At 47.4% G+C, this 20,432-nt stretch overlaps 1 protein-coding gene across 5 annotated transcripts in view; it reads left to right on the top strand.

Moving 5' to 3' along the window:
- Nucleotides 1-20,432, top strand: part of MYZAP (myocardial zonula adherens protein) — a 98,780-nt gene that overhangs the window by 2,648 nt on the left and 75,700 nt on the right. For all 5 annotated transcript variants that reach the window (XR_014810662.1, XR_014810658.1, XR_014810663.1 and 2 more), the window contains exon 2: nucleotides 9,257-9,343. Coding sequence is in view for 2 of the 5 variants with exons in the window: in XM_021094625.2 (XP_020950284.1) it covers nucleotides 9,257-9,343 (87 nt within the window). In the remaining 3 variants the exon portion in view is untranslated. The remainder of the gene's footprint in view (nucleotides 1-9,256; nucleotides 9,344-20,432) is intronic.

Raw genomic sequence — 20,432 nt, 5'->3', positions numbered from 1 at the left:
TTCTCTCAAGGGAAAAAAAAAAAAAAAACAGGTGGGAGAGTAATTTCTGTCAGCTGATAAACAAAGCTCTGAGAGGCCTTTATGGATGCCAACCAGCAGGGGTTGTAAAATTAAAAAAAAAAATCTGCCTTCCAACCAGTTGTGCACTAAAAATAGTTTTATCTATGGCAACAGCAGGAAGATAAATTGGCTGGAGAATAACCATAGACAGATTGATGACCTTGGAGAATGGGAGAAAACATTTTTAAAAATATTGACATTGCTTCATGATTTTGAAAGGAATTTCGTCAACGCCATTAATTGCACCAAATGAGACTTTGCAATGGAAGGTCAGTGGTATGGCCAGGTTGTATGCTTTGGGGTGGGGGAGGGCACCTGTTGCTTTGCGAAGCCAAATAATTCTTCTTAAGCTGTTCAGCGAGGGTGGTGTAAGATGATAAATTTGCCAAGGGTTTACCCTAGCACAGTGTTCTTGCCCATATTTCTTTGTATTTGGCAAATGTTTCCTGTGTTAAAAACTGGAATGGGCCTGCCAGTCATTACTTCTACTCTCCTGGGTCCCGTTTCTGTCTGATTGGCTTTAAATAAAGAATTCTCCTTAGCTGGCTAGTGAATGGGTCACACAGGTGTTTACTTCACTTCCTTTCCTTTCACAGAAACATCTGTGTGTGTAACTTCTGTGTCGCCCTATGGGGCTCTGAGGAAGGGACACAGGGCGTTGTAGGACCTCTGTGTCTGGTGGAAGGAAGCTGGCTGCAGCTTCCCCCAGAGAGGGGGTGGGCAGGGGGCCCAGTGTACCCAGAAAACAGACTGGCTCCCCCCTCCCCCAGCCCTCCTGAGCCAGCCCCTGAAAGGCCCATTTGAGGGATTTTGGAATCCTGGCGTCCCCAGGGTTTAGCCAGAAAGCCTTTGCCAATAAAAAGTGAGAGTTGGAGTCTTTGCTGTGGCGCAGCAGGATTGGCGACATCTTGGGAGTGCTGGGATGCAGGTTCAATCCCCGGCCCAGCACAGTGGGTTAAGGATCTCGTGTTGCCGCAGCTGTGGCTTAGGTCACAACTACAGCTCAGAACTGATCCCTGGCCCAGGAACTCCGTACACCATGGGGTGGCCAAAAAAAAAAAAAAAAAAAAAAAAAAAAGGATCCAGCATTGCCACAGCTCTGGTGTTAAAGTTGCTGCTTCAGCTCAGATTCAATCCCTGGCCTGAAACTTTTATATGCCATGGGTTTGGCCATTACAAAAAAAAAAAAAAAAAAAAGTGAGAGTCGCAGGCTCAGGAAAGATGTCCCAACCTCTCTGTTCAGTGATCTTTCTGTATGGGAGGTAGGATGAAGGGACCTGAGTTCTGGGGGTCCTAAAGGAAACCCGAGACTTGGAGGCTGGTATTCCCACTGAACTTCTGCTCACTGAGGACACCTTTTCAAGTCAGCCTCAAAAATTGTAGAATTGAGGGCAGGGAGCTGTGGATCCAGGGCCAACTAGCTAGAGACCATAGTGAAATGTTTCACTTGTCTCTCACACAGCCATCTCTCAGCCTAAAACTGGTTGGTCCCGCATTCCCCAGCACACGAAAGAGTCACACAGAGGTAATCACCTCTTTCCTTCCTTAGATGAGTGACATTTCCGGAAGTGTCAGTCACACTGGTGACTCTTTTTTGTCCTTTAAGGCCAGAGTGAATGCAAATCCAGTCACGCAACTCCTCTGCTTCAAGGGCCCCTTCAGTACTGCTGAGAAAAAGTATAAACCTTTTGTTTAGCACCCAGGCCCTTCTGATCTGGCCTTGACCTCCCAGTCCCCCTCGTCATGCATGCTCTTTCCATGTATTCCCGGGTATTTGCTGTTTTCCACGCTTTTGATGCCTTTCCTCACCTCTGCCATTTTTCATGCTTCTCCTCTGATGAGTCAGCTCCTCCCAGAGAGCCTGCCCCAAGCCCCCCTTTTATGTGTCCCCTAGAAGCCTGTGCACCCCATCACTGCTTGTACTTGTGATTAACTAACTACTAAGGCGAGAGTTTGGGGACCCTCCCTCCCCAGGCCTGGTGTCATAGGTGCCTAAAAAGAAGAGTGTCACCAGGGTCCTAAAGGAGCCACATGTAGACTTGAGCTGGCAAACAGGAAAACAGGAAGAGAAGCTGGGGCTGAAGCCGGCTCATGCCCTCTGGCCCACCTGGGCAGGAAGCAGGTGCCCTGCGGGTGGGAGCGCTGGCCCAGGTGAGGCGGCTGACAGCTCTGGGAAGGCTTCCACGTATTCCAGTTGCTTCATCCTGTTGCACTGTCGGAGTGTCACTGCTTCAGTGAAGTCAGGGGTTCTCAACTCTGATGACACAGGAAAACCAAGACGCTTAAAATACCTCCGCCCAGGCCCCACCCCAGATCACGTAAATGAGAACCTGTTGACGTGATGATTGTTTAGGAAGCTCCCCCTGGGTGATTTAAATGTGTGGCCAAGGATCAAAACTACCCCTTTCCAGGGTTGCTCTCCTAGACAGCTTTCTTAGAGATGTAGACAGCTCTGGGGCTGTATTCTGGAAGGTCCCTTTAGCCTTGTGGAAGGGGGGCGGTAGCCTGGGGGTGGGGCGGGGAAGGCCTAACAGCCAGGCCACACTGGTGTCTTTGTGTACATTCATTACCTGGGTTTTCCCTCTGGGTCCTGGCATTCAGGGCACATTGTGAGCCTGGTCCAGAAGAGCCAGCTAGAGCAGAAAGGAGAAGTCGCCATCCTCCTCTTTGTGAATTTTATCTGGAGTCAGCCCTGACACAGCAAAGGGGGTTCCAGGACACTTGACACCACCTGGAAGAAGTCTCCAAGGGTGTAGATCAGGGGTTGGCAAGCTGCAGACCCTAAGATCAGATCTGGCCTTCGGCCTACTTTGTACCCTCTGAGCTAAGAATGGTTTTTACAGGGCCCACAAAACCTCAGTGTGTACTGTCTGGCCCTTTATAGAAAACATTTGCCCCACCCTGATGTAGATAAGCAGTCCTGTATGTTCAGGGCCATGGCCGAGCTAAGAGGCCTACTCCAGACGGGCAGGCCCTGTTCCACCTGTGTGCCCCAGAGATTTTATGCTTGTGCTGAGCAGAGGGACCGTGGTATCCAACCTCCCAGCCACAGCCATAGCAGCCACACCTTTTGTTGTTAAGTGGAGCTGCCAGGGACCCACAGTCACGAAGTAGACCAGGCCTGAGGGAGATGTAAATGTGCTTGGCTCATTTCCTTAGGGAAATCCATGCTTGTAAGCCGAGGAGCAAACCTGGCACCTCCCTGTGTTGTCTTCTCCATCCCTTTCTTTTGGAGATGGACAGTTTTCCCTTGGGTGAGTCCAGGTACCGGAACTGAGGACGTGATGGGACATGGATGTCAGAGTCCCCCCCTAGATGGAGACCAGCCCTCTGCCAGCACAAAGGGGGTCAGAAGCAAGTCCCCAGAGGCCCGGCTTAGCTCCCAGGTGCCCCGATTGCAGACAAGGCTTGGTGGTTTATCTTGTGGAGGAGGCTTAAATGCTAGCTGCCCCTCCCTTGCTGTCCCCCATGCAGGGCTTGGTTTGAAGAAAGCAGAAGGCTCCCTGGGGAGTTTGAGGTGCATTCTCCTTACTGTGTTTTAGTTCAGCCTAAAAAGAAACCGAGCAAGGGCCTATTGTGTGTTCTTGCTATGCTGAGCTCTGTAAGGGCTACATAAGCAATTAAGGTGCGAAGCTTGCTTTCTCCATTGAGTCCATGAGGTAGTGTGTGGAACATAATAGGAGGTACTCACTAATTGCTGTTGAATCACTGAACTCAGATTTGAGTGTTAGTCCCTTCCTCCAGAAATTTATGTTTGTATGTATATATGTCTTTTTAGGGCTGCATCTGCAGCATATGAACATTCCCAGGCTAGGATGTGAATTGGAGCTGCAGCTGCTGGCTTACGCCACAGCAGCAGCCAGAGCCACAGCAATGCAGATCAGAGAGAGCTGAGCCTGTGACCTACACCACAGCTCATGGCAATGCTGGATCCCTGACCCACTGAGCAAGGCCAGGGATGGAACCCTTATCCTCGTGGATACTAGTTGGGTGACGGGAACTCCTCCTTCAGAAATGTAAGTGGCTCTCCATCTTCTTCTGTTAGAGACCTTGCTTCTTCATCAGGCACTTGTAGACTGTTAGAGTTTGGCCTTTGCCTCTTTGTCCATTTCCTCTCCCAGGGGTTACTCAGACTGCAGGCCCATTTATCATTTTCAGAACATGCCAATATCTATATCTCTGGCCAGCCTGGGACGAATGCCTTGCCTGGTAATTGTCTTTTGTTATTTTGAGGGTGGATTCTCCCAGCTCACTGACCCAAGAGAGTCCTCTGTCCTTCTATACCCAGCTCAAATAGCATCTCTTGGCACCTTCCCATGTACACCCACCTCGAGTTACGATGATTGTTCTCCTTTCCTATATTCCAAGGGTAAAAAAGACAGCTTACAGAATGCCTAACATGTGCCAGAAATTGTTCCAAGCACTTTATACATATGAGTGTATTTAATCCTTGCCACAAGCCCAAGAGAATGATTCTGCAGTATTATTAGCTCTATTTTACAACTAAGTTGATGGAAACAAAAAAGATGAAGTAGCTTTCCAGAGGTTTCATCGCTAGTTGGTGTCAGAACCAAAGTTGGAACCCAGGAAGTACAGTTCCATTATGCCTTAACCACAGGCTACCCTGCCTCCAGGTATTGTTTTGGTTCCAGCAAGTGCTCTTGATTACCTTATGTGGATATGTTTCTGCCTTATGAGCCCTTGGGGGTATGGGCTGTTTCTTTTCCTTATTGGTACCCTCATAGCCCTTAAAAGTATTTTATAAGTAGTGGGTGCTTGGTAACTGAGTGATGAAATAGTTTAAGTCCATCTTGCTGCATTTGATCCACTGGGAGGGACCCTCACTTGTATGGGTAGGGCAGCTGGTTGAGCACTAATGTTCAGGGTGAGATTCAGCTCTTCTTAACTCTCAGAACACGAGGCTGAGCCAGCTGCTGATGGAACCCTTGGGAATAAAGTACTTTACCTGCCTCTCAGGTCCTGTGCAGCCCAGGCTGCTCTGGGTATTGTGTATCTGACTATCAGGAAACCATGATGAAGGTCAACATCATACAATGTTCCGAGAGATAAAGTGACACTGTCTTCATCTTATTCAGTGGGAGGTTTTCCCATGGGAAAAATCTTGAAAGGGAATGACTAAAGGGAGGTACACTTTACTAGAACAACCTAGTTGGTGCATTCAGGGGTTATTTAGTGCTTCTGCTAAGAAATTCAGAGTGCTTTTAGACCTTTGGGATATTTTCTTTGCTGTTCCTGAAGCTGTTGTATAGGTCTAGGAAGGGCTTATCTCTCTTTCTCTTTCTCTTTCTGATACTGCCTCTCTCAATCTTTATTATTACTATGATTTTTCATTAAAAAGTATACGCATACTTAGAACAGGTGCAAACATGGCAGAAATCCCGCTTTCCAGAGGTCACCGCCACTACTGTGACCACCAGCAGCTGGTTGTGTTTCCATAAAGACATTTTCCCCCCCACAAATCTATACAAATGATAATGCATTTAAAAAACAGAAATGGGATTATTTTTTCCCCCAGCACCTTTTTTTTTTTTTTTCCCCATGTGACAGGACGTTTGGCCATCTTATTAGGAAGTGTCTCTTCCTGTTTCAAGCTCTGTTTAAATTGCACCTGTACAGTCGATCCCTCAGTGGGCCAGCACTGATTACAGAGTGCAAGCCTTAATGTTTCCGTAAAAGCACTTCTATTTTTTTTGTTTTTGCTTGTTTGTGTGTGTGCGTGTGTGTGTTTTTAGGGCCACACCCACAGCATATGGAGGTTCCCAGGCTTGGGTTGAATTGGAGCTGTAGCCACTGGCCTGTGCCACAGCAACGCGGGATCTGAGCTATGTCTGCGACCTACACCACAGCTCACAGCAACGCTGGATCCTTAAACCACTGAGTGAGGCCAGGGATTGAACATGCGTCCTCATAGATACCAGTCAGATTCTTTTCTACTGAGCCACACTGGGAAGTCCCACTTCAAATGACAAAAGTAAACACTGCACAGGGCCTGGGAGCTGCACCTGCCTGAGAGCTTTGAAGTCAGATGTTTATTTTACACTTCATTTTATTTTAATTCATTTTTATCCATCACCAGGCAAAATTGGTGATAATTTAGAGAAATGCACCCTCTTTATCCTGTGGTTTGTATGCCATAGGTACACATGGCTCAGGGAGACCTGCAGGAAGTATGTTGAGGAATATCAAGGTTCTAAGTGGACAAATAAAGAAATGTCTCAGTCAGGGGGAGGGGACTTCTCATTTTTGAGTGATTGGGCCCCTGAGGTCCCTTCTAGCCTAGTCTTTTCTTCAGTTTTTTAGTTTATTTTGAAAATTATTGCCAATAGGAGTTACCCCTCTAGGGAAGTCAGCCTAAAAAAGCTGTGGCTTGCAGTACTAATACCCACTAGATCTGTTGAGCAAATTATTGTTATCATAGAAAGCAGAGCCTGGAAGCTAAGTAAGCTTATATCATTTTGGAGCTTGTAGGATGATGATAATAACTAGATATAATGAGAATATTTAACACTGATAGAAGCTTACTGTATGCCAGGCATCTTCCTTTACCTGCATTTTACCCTTGAGATTCAGAGCAATCAAATGGCTTGCTTATACTCAACATAGCCTAGTAGGTGTTGGAACCTGTGTATGTGCATGTGTGCACCTGTGTAGGTGTGTGTGTGATGGGATGTGGTGCAGGAGAAAAGCACTTCCTTTTCTCTGCAAGATTATGCTGTGGATCAGAGCCTGCCTATCAGAAAAGATTATTGAGTATCACAGACTTGGATTACCTGCCTGGCATGAGTTACGCTTTGGTATTTGTGCAGTGTCAGCTGGTTTCAACCAGTCCAAGTTGCCAGAATTCCAAGGGTTCCCTTTTTCTGGAGGTATTTGGGTTCACATTAGAGCTGTTGCTTGTCTGCTAAGAGAGCTACCTGCTGGAATGGCTTGATTTCTCCCAACGTGACTGGCCATGAGCTTTGAAGGTTTGGTGAAAAGTTGGCCACGTAAGAGGGAATGATAGCCTGGGGGTCAGGCTATCTCTCACCCTGGGGTCCCTGGGGTCAGAGCTTGCCCAGAGGAGCATGAGGATGGAGAAGGATCTTGAAACCAAATCATGTGTCTGAAAGAGCTGGGGTTGTTTAGTGCAGGGGAGGGGAGGTTCAGGCTGTTAAGAGTAAAGGGAGCTCCGCTGCAGTCCCCAAGGGTACCCTGCATCCATTAGGTAGGAGTTCTGAGGAATAACTTTTAAGTTCATTATCAGGAAATTAGAGGTGTCAGGTAGCAGCATGGGGTGTCTCAGAGGGAGGCAGTGGTGTGCAGGGAAGAGCTAACACGTGTCCCAAATGGGCTCTCACCTGGACATAGACAGTGTTACCCTCAGCCTGGGCATCCACCTGCCAGGTACATTGTTGGGTGAGGGTTGGCAGGTTGCACCTCAAAGGTCTGTTACAATCATATCATATCCAACCCTGGGCTTCTTGGATGCAGGGTACTTTTGCTCAGGGGCTGCCCTGTGGAGTGGTGCAGATCCGTGACCCTACAAACCAGGTTGAGGGTATGTATTAGTTGGCTAGGGTTGCTGTCCAAAAGTACCACAAACAGGTGGCTTACACAACAGAAAGGTATTACCTCACAGTTCTGGAGGCTGGAAGTCCACAATCAAGGCGTCAGCAGGATGGGTTCCTTCTGAGGGCTGGGTGGAAAGGATCTGCTCCAGGCCCTTCTCCTTGGCATACTCAGGTGGTCTTCTCCTGGTGTGCAAGTCTGTCTCCCGGTTTCCCCTTTACGTAAGTTCACCAGTCCTTCTGGATTAGGACCTTCCCTAACAACGTCATGTTAACTTCTGTAACCTCTGTAAAGACCCTGTTTTCAAATCAAGTCACATTCTGAGATACTAGGACTTCAACATATAAATTTTAGGGGGACACAATTTAGCCCGTAATAAGGACAAGCAGCTCTCTCATCCATGCATATGGCTATGGACTGGGTGCGCTGTGTGCTGCTTTGGCTCTCTGGCTTTGTTTTGTGTTTTAATGTCAGGATCACTTCTCTCTGGAAAATGTCATGGTAGGACCAGGCTGTGACAATAGGGTGAAATAAACATCATGTGACATTAAGTACCTCGTCATTGTTGTGCAGCCACCACCACTATCCATCTCCAGAACTGTTTCATCTTTTCAAACAGAAACTCTTTACCCATTAAAGAATAATAGTCCCTGGCAACCACCATTCTGCTCTCTATGAATCTGACTGCTCTAGGCCCTCATGAAAGTGGAACCCTTTAGGATTTGTCTTTTTGTGACTACCTTATTTCACTTAGCATAATGTCCTCAAGGGTCATCCATGTTGCAGAGTGTGTCAGAATTTTCTTCCTTTCTACAGGTGTATAATATTCTCTTCTGTGTGTATACCACATTTTATTGATCCATTCATCTATTGATGGACATTTGGGATGTGTCCACCTTTTGGCTATTGTGAATAATGTTACTGTGAATATAGGTATATAGACTTTAAAAAAATGTGATTAAACATATACATGTCTATTATAGGAAAATCCAATACATAATTAAGTAGAAAGCACGCTTGCACCTCATAATCACTGAGCGTAATGGGGCCTCTACCCCTCAACTGTATTTTGGCCTATGAATGTGAAATAAGATCATTCAGTGCTATAATGGAACATGAACCATTTAAAAAAGGTTTTTTGTCTTTTTAGGGCCATACCCGCGGTATATGGAAGTTCCCTGGTTAGGGGTTGAATCAGAGCTGTAGCTTCCAGCCTACACCATAACCATAGCAACACCAGATCCTAGCCGCATCTGTGACCTACACCTCAGCTCACGGCAATGCCAGATCCTTAATCCACTGAGAGAGGCCAGGGATCGAACCCGCATCCTCATGGATACTAATAGGGTTCCTTACTGAAGCACCACCAGTGGAACTCATAAAAAATGTTTGAATTCTGAAACTGTTTAGTAGTTTCCTAAACAAGGAGAACATAAAACATAAGCAGCGAGGTGGTGGGTGCCTGTGATGGGCCAGGCAAAGGCTGGTCTTGACCCAGAGTCTCCTGTGGGATGGGCACCCTCATTCCCGCTAAGTGGGGGAAGTGGTTCTGAGAAGCATCAGGTGCTCTGGCTCCTCCTGCCCCAAACACAGGTTCCTAACCAGCCTCTCCTCTGGTCCCTTCCAGGCAAATGTCTGCAGACTGCGGTTGACTGTTCCCCCGGAGAGTCCGGTGTCTGAGCCCAGTGAAAAGAAGCTGGAAAGAAAAGAGCAAGTAAGCCATCTCTGAGGCAAAGCCTGACCCATCCTCGTCTTCGTCCTCTTATTTTAACCCTTTCCTCGGGCGTCCTCTCTCCAGGCTGTTCTCGGAGCCTGCAGGTCAACAGCTGTGTGATGAGGGGCCTCCAGTCCTGGCCCCCATCTGCCATCTTCCCCGAAGTCAGGCCACTCTGCCCAGCTGGCTCCGCTGCCTCCTGCCCCGGCTCCACTGTGTGGTGAATACTGGCTCTGTGCTGACTCGAAGCTGTAGGGGTGCTGGCTTTAGTGACAGGTGCTGTGGCAGGGAACATGTTTTTCCTGAAAGAGCACCATCCAGCTGAGTCAAAGGGCCATTGTGAGGCCCAGCTCAGGGGGTGGAGGGGCTGCTGGGAGAGGAAGAGCCGCGTCAGGGGCACCCGCTGCAGGGCGGAGGAGGGCATTTTTGTGCCAGCTGCATGCTATGTGCTGGGCCATGCAGATAAGTCTGCCCTTGGCCTTGCTTTAGAGGTACTCACAGGTTTTCAGGTGCGACAGATGTATAAATAAACAAAGATGACGTGATCATTCAAATGTTAGGATCCAGAACTGTAAGAAGGACTCTGGGGACATGGACAGCAGACGCTATCAAAGGACCCAGAACCCAGTTTGGAAGGGCTCTCACTGGTAAAAATGGAACAGTTTCAGCATCATAAAGAATTAATCACAAGGATGAATTATGACACATTGAATAATTAAAAAAAACCTTATGAGTTTATAGTAATAATCAGAGAAACTGAGAGCTTATAAAAAGGGAAAACTCTTCTTTATATAACATCAGCTAATCAATTTAAAAAATCTCTGTTTAGTTACCATTGTAGCTCAGCAGTAACAAGCCCGACTAGTAACCTTGAGGATGCGGGTTTCATCCTAGCATCCCTCTGTGGGTTAGGGATCTGGTGTTGCCATGAGCTGCACTGTAGTTTGCAGATGTGGCTCAGATCCTGTGTCACTGTGGCTGTGATGTAGGCTGGCAGCTGCAGTTCTAGTTCAACCCCTAGCCTGGGAACTTCCATATGCCACAGGTGCGGCCCTAAAAGAAAAAACAACAACAACTCCGTTTTGTAACCTCCAGATCAGCTCATCAATAAATGCAAAAACTAGAGTTTCCTGGTGGCACTGTGGGTTAAGGACCTGACATGGTCACTGCTGTGATAAGGGTTCAGCCTCTGGCCTGGGTACCTCACTGTGTTGTGGGAGTGCAAAAAATACACTGAATACAAAAACTAGTTGGTGAAAGATTACTGTGGACCAGTATGTTCATGTGGTCTCAGAGCGTTCATTCACTGATCACCACTGAATCTAAAGGTACAGCCACCACATGGCAGGTGGTAGTTCTACCAAGTGATCCAATTCATCACTAGTGGGGTAGCCTGATAGTATGTGACTTTTGATCTGAGTTAAAAAGTCAACAGTATGACCTGTACTATTCATGCCAAACTTGTTTACCTGAATCTAGTCATAAAGAAACAGATCCAAAAGGTGGGACTATCTACAAAAATTAGCCAGAATCCCTTGGTAAATTCAATGTGACTAAAAAAGTTAGAATCTGTTGGAGATAAGAGACTAGAGGAATTTGCTGTCAAATATAATGAATGAAGCTTGATTAAATCCTGGATCCAAAAATGTCTATAAAAGATATATTGGAATAATTATAGTTTTGACTATGAACCTATATATTAGATAGTATTGAATAATGACACTTTCTTAGTTGTGATAATGGTACCATTGGTTATGTAGTTTAACTCTTCTCTCAGCTTCGCTGTAGCCTTGAATATTCTCCAAAACAAAGTTTGAGGGTTAAAGCTCCTAACCAAGAAGAGAGTGAGAGTGGTGGTCCAGTTTCGGCTTCTGGACACCTGCAGATGACTAGGATTGAGTGGGACCTGTGTTGCTGGGGGAAGGGATCTGCTTCTGCCCTCACTGATCCCCTTCCTGTCCATCCTTTCAGAACTGTTGGATGGGTCAGGGAAGTGGGCCTGGGCTCTGTCCAGAGGCCCATGGGCAGCTTAGTACATGGGGGATCAAGAGGAGCACATTTTGGAACAGAGGCTGGGGCAAGTGTCAGGGCAAGGGCCCCATATGTGGGGGAAGCAGGGGGACGTCGGTCTGCTGGAGTTAGAACTGCACGCCTGGGAAGATGTCTGTGAGGGGTTTCTGGGTGCGGACCTGGGGGCAGTGGGTGCTGGGAGGCACAGAGGACACGTCACTGCTCAAGAAGAATCAGGTCTAGGAGTTGATTCTGGTGGCACGGCGGGTTAAGGATCTGGTGTTGTCACTGCTGTGACTCGAGTCACTGCTATGGTGTGGGTTCAGTTCCTGCCTGGGAACTTTGCATGCCATAGCTGCAGCCAAAAAACAAAACAAAACGAAACAAAACAAAAAACAATCAAGCATTCCAGAAGAAAGAGGCAGTGTGTCTTGATAACCACGTTACATACTCATTTGCCTAGTGATCTTGAACAGTGCTTTTCAAACTTTCAAAAGCAATTAGACCCTTGTTCTTGTAGTTCAAAATGTCATCCTGAGCCCTCACCTGTAATGCAGGTGAAAGTGGTGCTGGTGGGGACCAAAGCCCTCTCTGCATCTCTGCCTCTCTGCACCCTCCTGCCTGAGAACTCCAGGAGCTCGGCGCAGAAACCCAGGGCGGACCAGATGTGTGGCCTGAGTGCCCGACTCTGATGCATCAGTGACTCACTGCAGAAGAACTAGGGTAGAGAGGAGGAGGGCAGGGCTGGCTGTTTCCCCGGAACCAAAGTCCTTGAACTGAAGTCCTTTGGGTGGTGGCAGCCCTTGAAGGTCCTGGTTGTAACTATGAGGCTGTTCTGGGTGATTCCGTCACCAAGTCCTGGCCGCGTGCCTGATCTTAGGTCACTGGGAGCCAGAGGCAGGCACCAGCGAGGAAGCCCTGGGGATTGCCAGCTCCCCTGATGTGCTTTCAGTGTGGCTGCCCCTCCCTGTGATATCCCACACAACCCAAGAAACTGCCAGATGCCAAGAACACCAGTGAGGTGCCTTTGGTTCCTTCAGAGGGCCTGCAGTGTGCAGGGTTGGGGGATTAGAGCTCACTCGGATGTAGGAGTTTTAAGTGGCCCTGTGGGCTGCTGATAAAGTGAAGCTTCTCAGAGGGTTTCCAGGACCATGTTGGAATGGCAGCCGGCCAAGGGAAGGGCTGGCCTTATTCTTTTTCACAGTCGTGGAAGATGCTTAGTGTCTTTCAAGGACCTGAGGATGCCATGGGGCAGCTGGCCATCCATAGACACCACTGCCAGCTCAGCCCTTGTTCTGTCTGCTGGCCCCAGATCATCAGAAAGAGGAATTACTCACAGGGGAGGGATGGAAGGGTACAGCGGGTGGTCTGGGTTGCCAGCTTCGTGACAGTGTGTTTGGGGGACATTTACAACAGGGGCAGTGTCTTTCTCTGGAGTTGCGGAACCTGGGGGTGGATGTGGGAGGCTTCTGGCCCCTCAGCTGATGCTCTGGTGCCTGCTCCTCATAGTCTTTCTCTTACGGAAGATCCCTTCTGCCCGAGATTGCTTTCTGCAGGCCGAGGATGACTCCTGGACATTTTGTTTCTCTGCTACTCCTTTCTTCTTTTTTCAAGGGGCCCATGAAAGCCTGGTTGCAAAGAGTAAATGAGCTAATAAATGCCAGGGCCCCACCACAGCATCTGGCCTGTAATATGGATTAGAGAGGCGATGACTAAAGTGACTAAAGGCCACATCACTTCCCCCTGACTGTCAAATGCAGTGGTCCTGCTTCTTTGCTTTTCTCCCCTTGTCTCTCCTGGAGTCACTCTCATTCCTGAAACTGCTCATCCCGCATCTCTTCCTCCCTCTCAGGTTGTTCCTGCCGTGTCTTTTCTGGTGTCACCATGTCCTCCTCTGAGTAACCCTCTGCCAGTGCACCCAGGCGTTGCCTCCTCTCTCTGAGCAGGCCTCACCTTAGAGAACTCCTCCGTGCACAGCTTGGCCTGTCTGGGCAGGATGCTCACCCCACACATCAGCTGTGCTCTCCTGAGCCCTGGCCATGCTGGTGGCTGTGCTGGTGTTGTTGGGTGTTCTCAACCTGGTATTACATTTTTTTTTTTTTTTTTTTTGTCTTTTTAGGGCCGCACCCTTGGCATATGGAGGTTCCCAGGCTAGGGGTCTAATCAGAGTTTTAGCCATCGGCCTACGCCACAGCCACAGCAATGCCAGATCTGAGCTGTGTCTGCAATCTACACCACAGCTCACAGCAACGCTGGATCCTTCACCCACTGAGTGAGGCCAGGGATCGAACCTGCATCCTCATGGATCCTAGTCAGATTTGTTTCCACTGAGCCACATCGGGAACTCCCCTGGTGTTACTTTTATGTACGGAATACAGATCTTTCATTGCTGTAGTGCCATTATTTTAGTATTTATGAGTTTGAAATCTGGATCATTTATGTGCACAGATATAACCAGAAAGTTCTAGGCTTGAGGGGAACACAAGCACACTCATTTAGAAAATGTTCTGACCCTATCGGAGCAAAGCATCACACACAGCTCACACGCCCTTTTGCTGATAACCAGTGAGAACGACTATCTTTTCCGATGTTTGCTCCTCATGTGTTTTTCCCCCAGAGCCATGTGCTTCCGGGAACCCTGGTTGGGGTCATCTTGGAAATGAGGCAGGGGTGTGAAGGGGAATGTGAGCAGGGCCTGCGAGGATTTGAGGGGCAGGAGTCGGGAGGCAGGGCCCTTTCCTCCTTCCCTCTTAGAGCCCAGCTCTGCCCTGTCTAGGATGATCCGTTTCTACTGAACCCTCTTCCTTGAACAACCTACTTGAGACATTCAGTCCTGGGCCTTGGCCCTCTGAGGTGAGATAGTGAACGACAGCAAAGGGTAGATGATGAGATGATTTCTCTCCTTTCAAAGAAAATAGCTGTATCGGGTTATAAGAAAATAAACACCAACATATTGGTAGTTTGAATTGGTTCCACTGTGGCACCACTGGCTGGGCTGCAGGACACAGACCCTGTCGGCTAGTTCCTCTTGGGTGATCTGACCCCTCAGCCCATCTAAAGCCAACTCAGTAATACCTCCTTTTTGTTTCTGGTTGGTCTGCCCTCACCAGACAGGTTTACTTATTATCTTCCAACCCCCTGACATCAACTTCCTCCTCCAAAGCTTTGCTCAGTCTCTAGCCTGTGCTAGAGTCTCTCCCTGGCCACTTTGCAGTTTATCCACGTCTTCTGTCCTTTATGGCTCTACTAAAGGCCCACGTCCCCGAGACCTTCCTAGACAGGGCAGTAGATCATCCCCTCTTGAACCATAGGATACCCAGGCCTCCTCTCCCTTGGCCCCTAGCCATCTCTGCGAAGAACTCCACTTGTGACTGCATACGCATTCCTGCAAAATCTGTGTACAGCCTGTACCTATATACACACACCTGAGAAGAAGGGGTCTGGTGTCTTGCAGAGCCTCACTCTCTGCCTTGCACACAGCACTTGGTGAGTGTCCGTGGATTATGATGCTGCAGGTTTGTTTTCATTTCCTTGGGCTGCCATAAAAATGCACCACCAGCTGGCTGGGCAACAGAAGTTGATTGTGTCACAGTTTTGGAGGCTGGAGATCTGGGGTCCAGGTATCAGCAGGGCTCAACTCTCTCCAGGCGGGACTCCTTCTTGGCCTCTGTGGGCTTCCGGCAGCTCTGCCATCCTTGGCTGTAGCTGCATCACTCTGCCTTCATATGGTGTTCGCCCTGTGTGTGTGTGTGCGGATTCAAATTTCCCTCTTTTTATAAGGACACTAGTCATATCAGATTTGGTCTTGCACTCATGACCTCTTAACTTGACCCTGTCTCCAAATAAGGCCAAATTCTGAGATATTTTTAATTAGGACGCCAACATACTGTCGATTTGCTGGACACATTCAACCCATGATATCTTTCTTTGGGGAATAGTATCACCTTAAATTGTACTAATAACTCAGATGAGTTAGTTATGGACTTTTCTTTGGGCGCTTAAAAATCATTAATTATATGGGAGAGAAAATGCTGTTTGGTTTGTGGACACAAATTTCATGTTGCGGAATTGATGATATGTTTATTTAATTGTTGAACTTTAAAATTGGTGGCAGATAATGTTAAAATTAAACCCCTCTCATTTTCAAAGGGCTTTTTGAATTTCTGTCTTCATATTCCTGTCCATTTACACTTTTATCGTGGGGGATCAGGGTCTCACTATATAGCTGAATTTTAGAGACTATGATCTGGGCTCTGCTGATTGTGGGTCTGTGTGATGGGGAAGTTTTCCCAAACTGACGAAGCAGTTTGGAGTCAGTAATATTTTAAATAGCTATTAATATCTCACCGTCATAGAGGCCCTTTAGTGACTCGTGTTTTTGAAGAAGTTGTTTCTCTCTAGACCTGGGAGAAACCTGAGTGAAGGAGAGTGTGCATATATAGGAAAAGTCAAGAGCTTTCCTAGCCCAGTGAAATGGTTAAAAGGAGGAAGCCCTTGCCCTTCAGTTTTATAGTCCTCTTTCCCTTAAAAGTCCCAGATGAATAAGCCTGCTAAGTTCTCCTCCTTGGTGTGACTGTTTATACAACATCATGGGCTGTTGCCAGGTGAGGGAGTGTGTTGCCATGATTCACATGGGGCTGGGGCCACCCTGGCCATAGCCTGCAGGACTCTGCCTCTCAGAGATGGCAGCCCCCAGAGGACTGAAGAGGTCTGGGTTCTCCTCCTGACTGCCTGACCACCTGCCGTAGTGTCAGGTCACTCCTAGCATCTCCAGGGACCTCAGGTTCCTCTTCTAGCAAATGGAAGTGTTAGCCTGGATCCAGAAGGTTTCAAAATTTCTTTAGCTGTGGAGCTCTTTATTTAAGCAAATATATGTAATGGTGTCTTTTGCAGAACAGTGAAAGTGCCGTGGTTGTGGTTTAAAATAAGGTCTGTGCCATGTTGGCTGCCCAGCCGTGTCTCCCCAACCCCAGCTTCGTCAGACACTGAGGAGGGGCTGGGAGATTGTTTACAAAACGGCTGACAACACAACTCTTCCATTTTTCTAACCTCCTGAGCCTTTGTGATCGCTTCCTCATGAAAAGAAACCAAGGCTACTTTGGGGGTGAGCAATTCCCTGCCACAGTCAATCTGATGACTGTGATGAGACCAGCAAGAAGACCCAAGAGGAGAGAGATGGACAGACAGGCAGAAGCATGCAGACAGGAGTGGAAAATTTACTATGAAATGAGATACTCAGAAATACAGACACCACAACAAAGAACAGAATCTATTAGTATCTGCAAGTGAGTCCAGCAGGGCACTAGGTGATTTATGTACATTGTTCTGTGTATTTCTTAGCACAAGCTTCTGCGGTGGATGAAATTATTCCAATTTGACCATTCAGGACTCTGAAATACAGCGAAGTAAGTCACTTGCACAGGCCACACAGCTGGTGGCAGGTTTGCCGTTCTAGCTCGGGTCTGTGCCTCGGCTGTTGTCACGGTCGTGTCAACTTGCCTGCTTTCTCCTATCAGAAAAGTCTGCTGGATACGAATCCGACTAGGAACCACGAGGATGTGGGTTCGATCCCTGGCCTCTCTCAGTGGGTTAAGGCTCTGGTGTTGCCGTGAGCTGTGGTGTAGGTCGCAGATGCTCTCGGATCCCGCATTGCTGTGGCTCTGGCGTAGGCCGGCAGCTATAGCTCTCATTAGACCCCTAGTCTGGGAGCCTCCACATGCCTGGGTACAGTCCTAAAAAGACCAAAAAAAAAAAAAAAAAAAAAAAGCCCGCAGTATCAGGCAAGGTCACTTACTTAAGATGTGTTCTATTACCACTGGGTTCTAGAAAAGAAAATCCTGATGCAACCCCCTGCCCCCAGCCTCCAAGATACCCTTCTCTTTGTTGCTGGGGTTTTTAGGCCCAAGCAGCTGCTGTCTGCTTAGGAGTATAGAGTAATATCTTTGAGAAGTTACTATTATCAGGATCCTATCATTCGAAATACATTCTCTTTGGGATTTCTACTTAGCTAGAGATTTTCTTTCCCTTCTCATCTTTAAGCGTTCAAAGTGATCTGTCTTTGTCCAAGCATGAGTTTATTTAGGAAGTGGTCTCTATGCACTCTGGGAGACAGAAATAATAAATATCGTAATAAGCTAAAGGTCCCCCTTTCTCTGAGGAGCAGGCTGTCCACCCCCTCCCTAGTTGTCGCTCAGGCCATGGTGTTCATTTTCGTCGCATTCGGGCAAACCAATGTCAAGCGTGAGTAATGACCAGGAACCATAATTTGCTGAGATGGATACACAGGTCAGACAGGTCAGAGCACATTCCTCAGAGTGACCTCTTCCGCCTTCAAGACAACAGGATGCCCAGAGGCTCAGTACTCAGAGTTCCCAGGTCAGCTGCTGCCCTCTGGCTGGATGAAGAGGCTCAATGCACCAAGTTTTGGAAATAATTTGGCTTCTAGTTTTCAAGTGACTCAGGTCATGTTACAGTCTGTCTATGTCACAGTCCGTCTATGTCACATGTCCCGCTGCCTGTCCTGGCCTCTGGGGTCAGGGGCTGGCTGTGGCGGTCAACCAGCGTCAGCTTGGATTTATGTTAAACTGTGTTTCTGGTATTATTTATTCTCTGAGAGCCCGTCTTTAACCACAGGATTTTTTTTTCCTTTACAGGTCAATGTCTAGGATGAATAACCACATAATTAAAATATTCTGGCACAAACACAATCCCAAATAACCCCTCTTTCTTCTCCCCTTCAAAAAGTTCTCACTGAACATCTAGTTATGCATCTATTGATGTGGAGTATGGGGGCTGTAGCAGTCACTGCCCCTGTGGAGCTTCTCCTTGTAAGATCCTATATGCTGGGAGTTCCTGTCATGGCTCAGTGGTTAACGAACCCAACTAGTATCCATGAGGATGCGGGTTCAATCCCTGGCCTCACTCAGTGGGTTAAGGATCCGGCATTGCCATGAGCTGTGGTGTAGGTTGCAGACAGGGCTTGGATCTGGCGTTGCTGTGGCTGTGGTGTAGGTCGGCAGCTACAGCTCTGATCCGACCCCTAGCCTGGGAACCACCATGTGCGTCGGGCGCAGCCTCGAAAAGACAACAGACCAAAAAAAAAAAGATCCTATATTATGATTTAGGGTTTAGAAAATTTGGTCCTCTACCACTGGATTCATACCCCAGCTCTCCAAGAGCAGTAAATCCCTGACAGCAGGCATGTAGGCTGCCTTATTTTCTATAAGTTTTCTTTTCTAAGGCACTTGCTGTAAGTATATCTTTAGGGAAAACAGCCATAGCATGAGCCTGCAGCTAAATTCTAAGCCAGGAGTACATCCCCCGGACAGTTTCATTGAGAGATTCTCCATATAGTTCACCAGTGATGCCTGGTGTCCATTCTGCTTCTTTGCACAGAGGATTTGGGATGCCTTTTCAGTTGTGGTTTCCTCTTCCCTCCTTTGGCAATAACTTTTTCATTCTGTGCATTTATTAGGGCTTTTGTTTTGAAGATGATTTTACCTAGTCTTGTTTCCTGCTTTTCATAGGCCTTGCATGTTTTTTAAAATACCAAGCAGTATTATAAAGAAGTTTTTTAAAAAAACTTTTAATGAGGGAGAATTTCAAACATAAACAAAAGGAGACTGAATCGTGGAAGGAATACTGGACCCTTCATCCAGATGACCACCCTGAACCCACAATCAGTCCTGCCCCGTCTACACCCAACCCATTCCTCCACCCTGTACCCCAGATGTCATAGTTTTAGTGTGTTTCTCTAAAAGCTAAAGCTTCCCTCTTAATATAATCATAATGCTATTATCATGCCTAAACATTAATGTTTATCTTATGGGAAGATTATGTTAAAGGATACGAGAGGAGAAAAATTCAGCTATAAACATGGTGCCAAATATGTCAGCTCTTCTCACTTTTTCTGGGTTTCCAGTTTTTGGCCAAGAGCATACTGACGTTTCATAAAAATGATAGCAGTCTTAACTCCTTTGCAACTTTTCTGGATATAGATTTTATGATTGGGGGTGAATATCATCTCCCCATCCCTCTAAGAGGAACAAAGGAAGTTCTCTTCAGGAGACCTTGTTTACATATTCTGGATAATTCCCCAGAACCTCTTCAGCTTCTCAAACTCCCAATTCATTCAGCAAATATTTATTGAGAAACTCATTAAGTGTCAGTCACTGTTAGATGCTGGGGATTATGGTGGAAAAGGAGACAAACCAGACCCTAGACTTCTTGGAACTTTCAGTTGATAGGGGAACCGGCCTTACATATGTAATGATGCTAACAGTTACCCCATGGTGGTTGTGGTAGGTCTTGTGGAGGAGACCTGACTGCCTGAAGGGTCAGTGAAGGTGACCTTGAGGGGAGGATATTGCAGTGCAGCTGTGGGTTCTGGAGGCAGAGGAAGTAACCTGGGTAAGCGCCTGGAGCAATAAGGAGGTGGCTGATAAAGAACCAAAAGCAGACGGTGAGGCTGGAATAGGGTGGAGACAGCAGGGAGATGGGTCCCAGGAGGCTGGAGAAGAGTCTCCTCTCCTGGGCCCACCTCTTCCCAGTGACCCCAGACCTGAGAGCCAGGCTCTTGGCTTCCATAAACCAGAGGTCTGGGGGCCCCAGGGAGTTGTGCTTCCAACTCCTCTTCTCTTAGCTTTCTTGAAAGCTTTGTGGTTAAGGCAAAAGCTTAGATTTGGAAAGACACAGACACTTGAATACTGCTACCTTGGAAGAAATAGTAGTATTTATACAGTAGGGTTAGAGTGAGGATTACAGAAAATAGTGTATAATAAATGGCCAGGCAACAATATCTCCCCTTCTCTCTCGATAAGCATCCCCGGCCTTTCCCTGTCAAAGCCCAGCATCTCCTCATGCTGCCGAGGAACCTCTCTTCATGGGGCAGCTGTGGTGGCAGCCTGCTCGTGAGCAGAGTCCTGTGCTGAGCGTGTGGTGGGGTGGGCGGGTGTCTTTCCTTTAGACCCTGACTTGGTATTAATTTTTCAGTTTTAATTTTTTGAAAATTGAAGTAGAAATGGTTGACTCAAAAATAGTGCCTGTTATTTGAAGTTAATTTTAAAAATAAGATTACAAA

The sequence above is a fragment of the Sus scrofa genome, chromosome 1, assembly GCF_054392235.1.
Source record: "Sus scrofa isolate SSC_HxYL_T2T_F1_AM1 chromosome 1, Sscrofa_HxYL_maternal_Yorkshire_Landrace_v2.0, whole genome shotgun sequence".
NCBI lineage: Eukaryota > Metazoa > Chordata > Mammalia > Artiodactyla > Suidae > Sus > Sus scrofa.
This window is presented reverse-complemented; position numbering and strand designations above follow the sequence as displayed.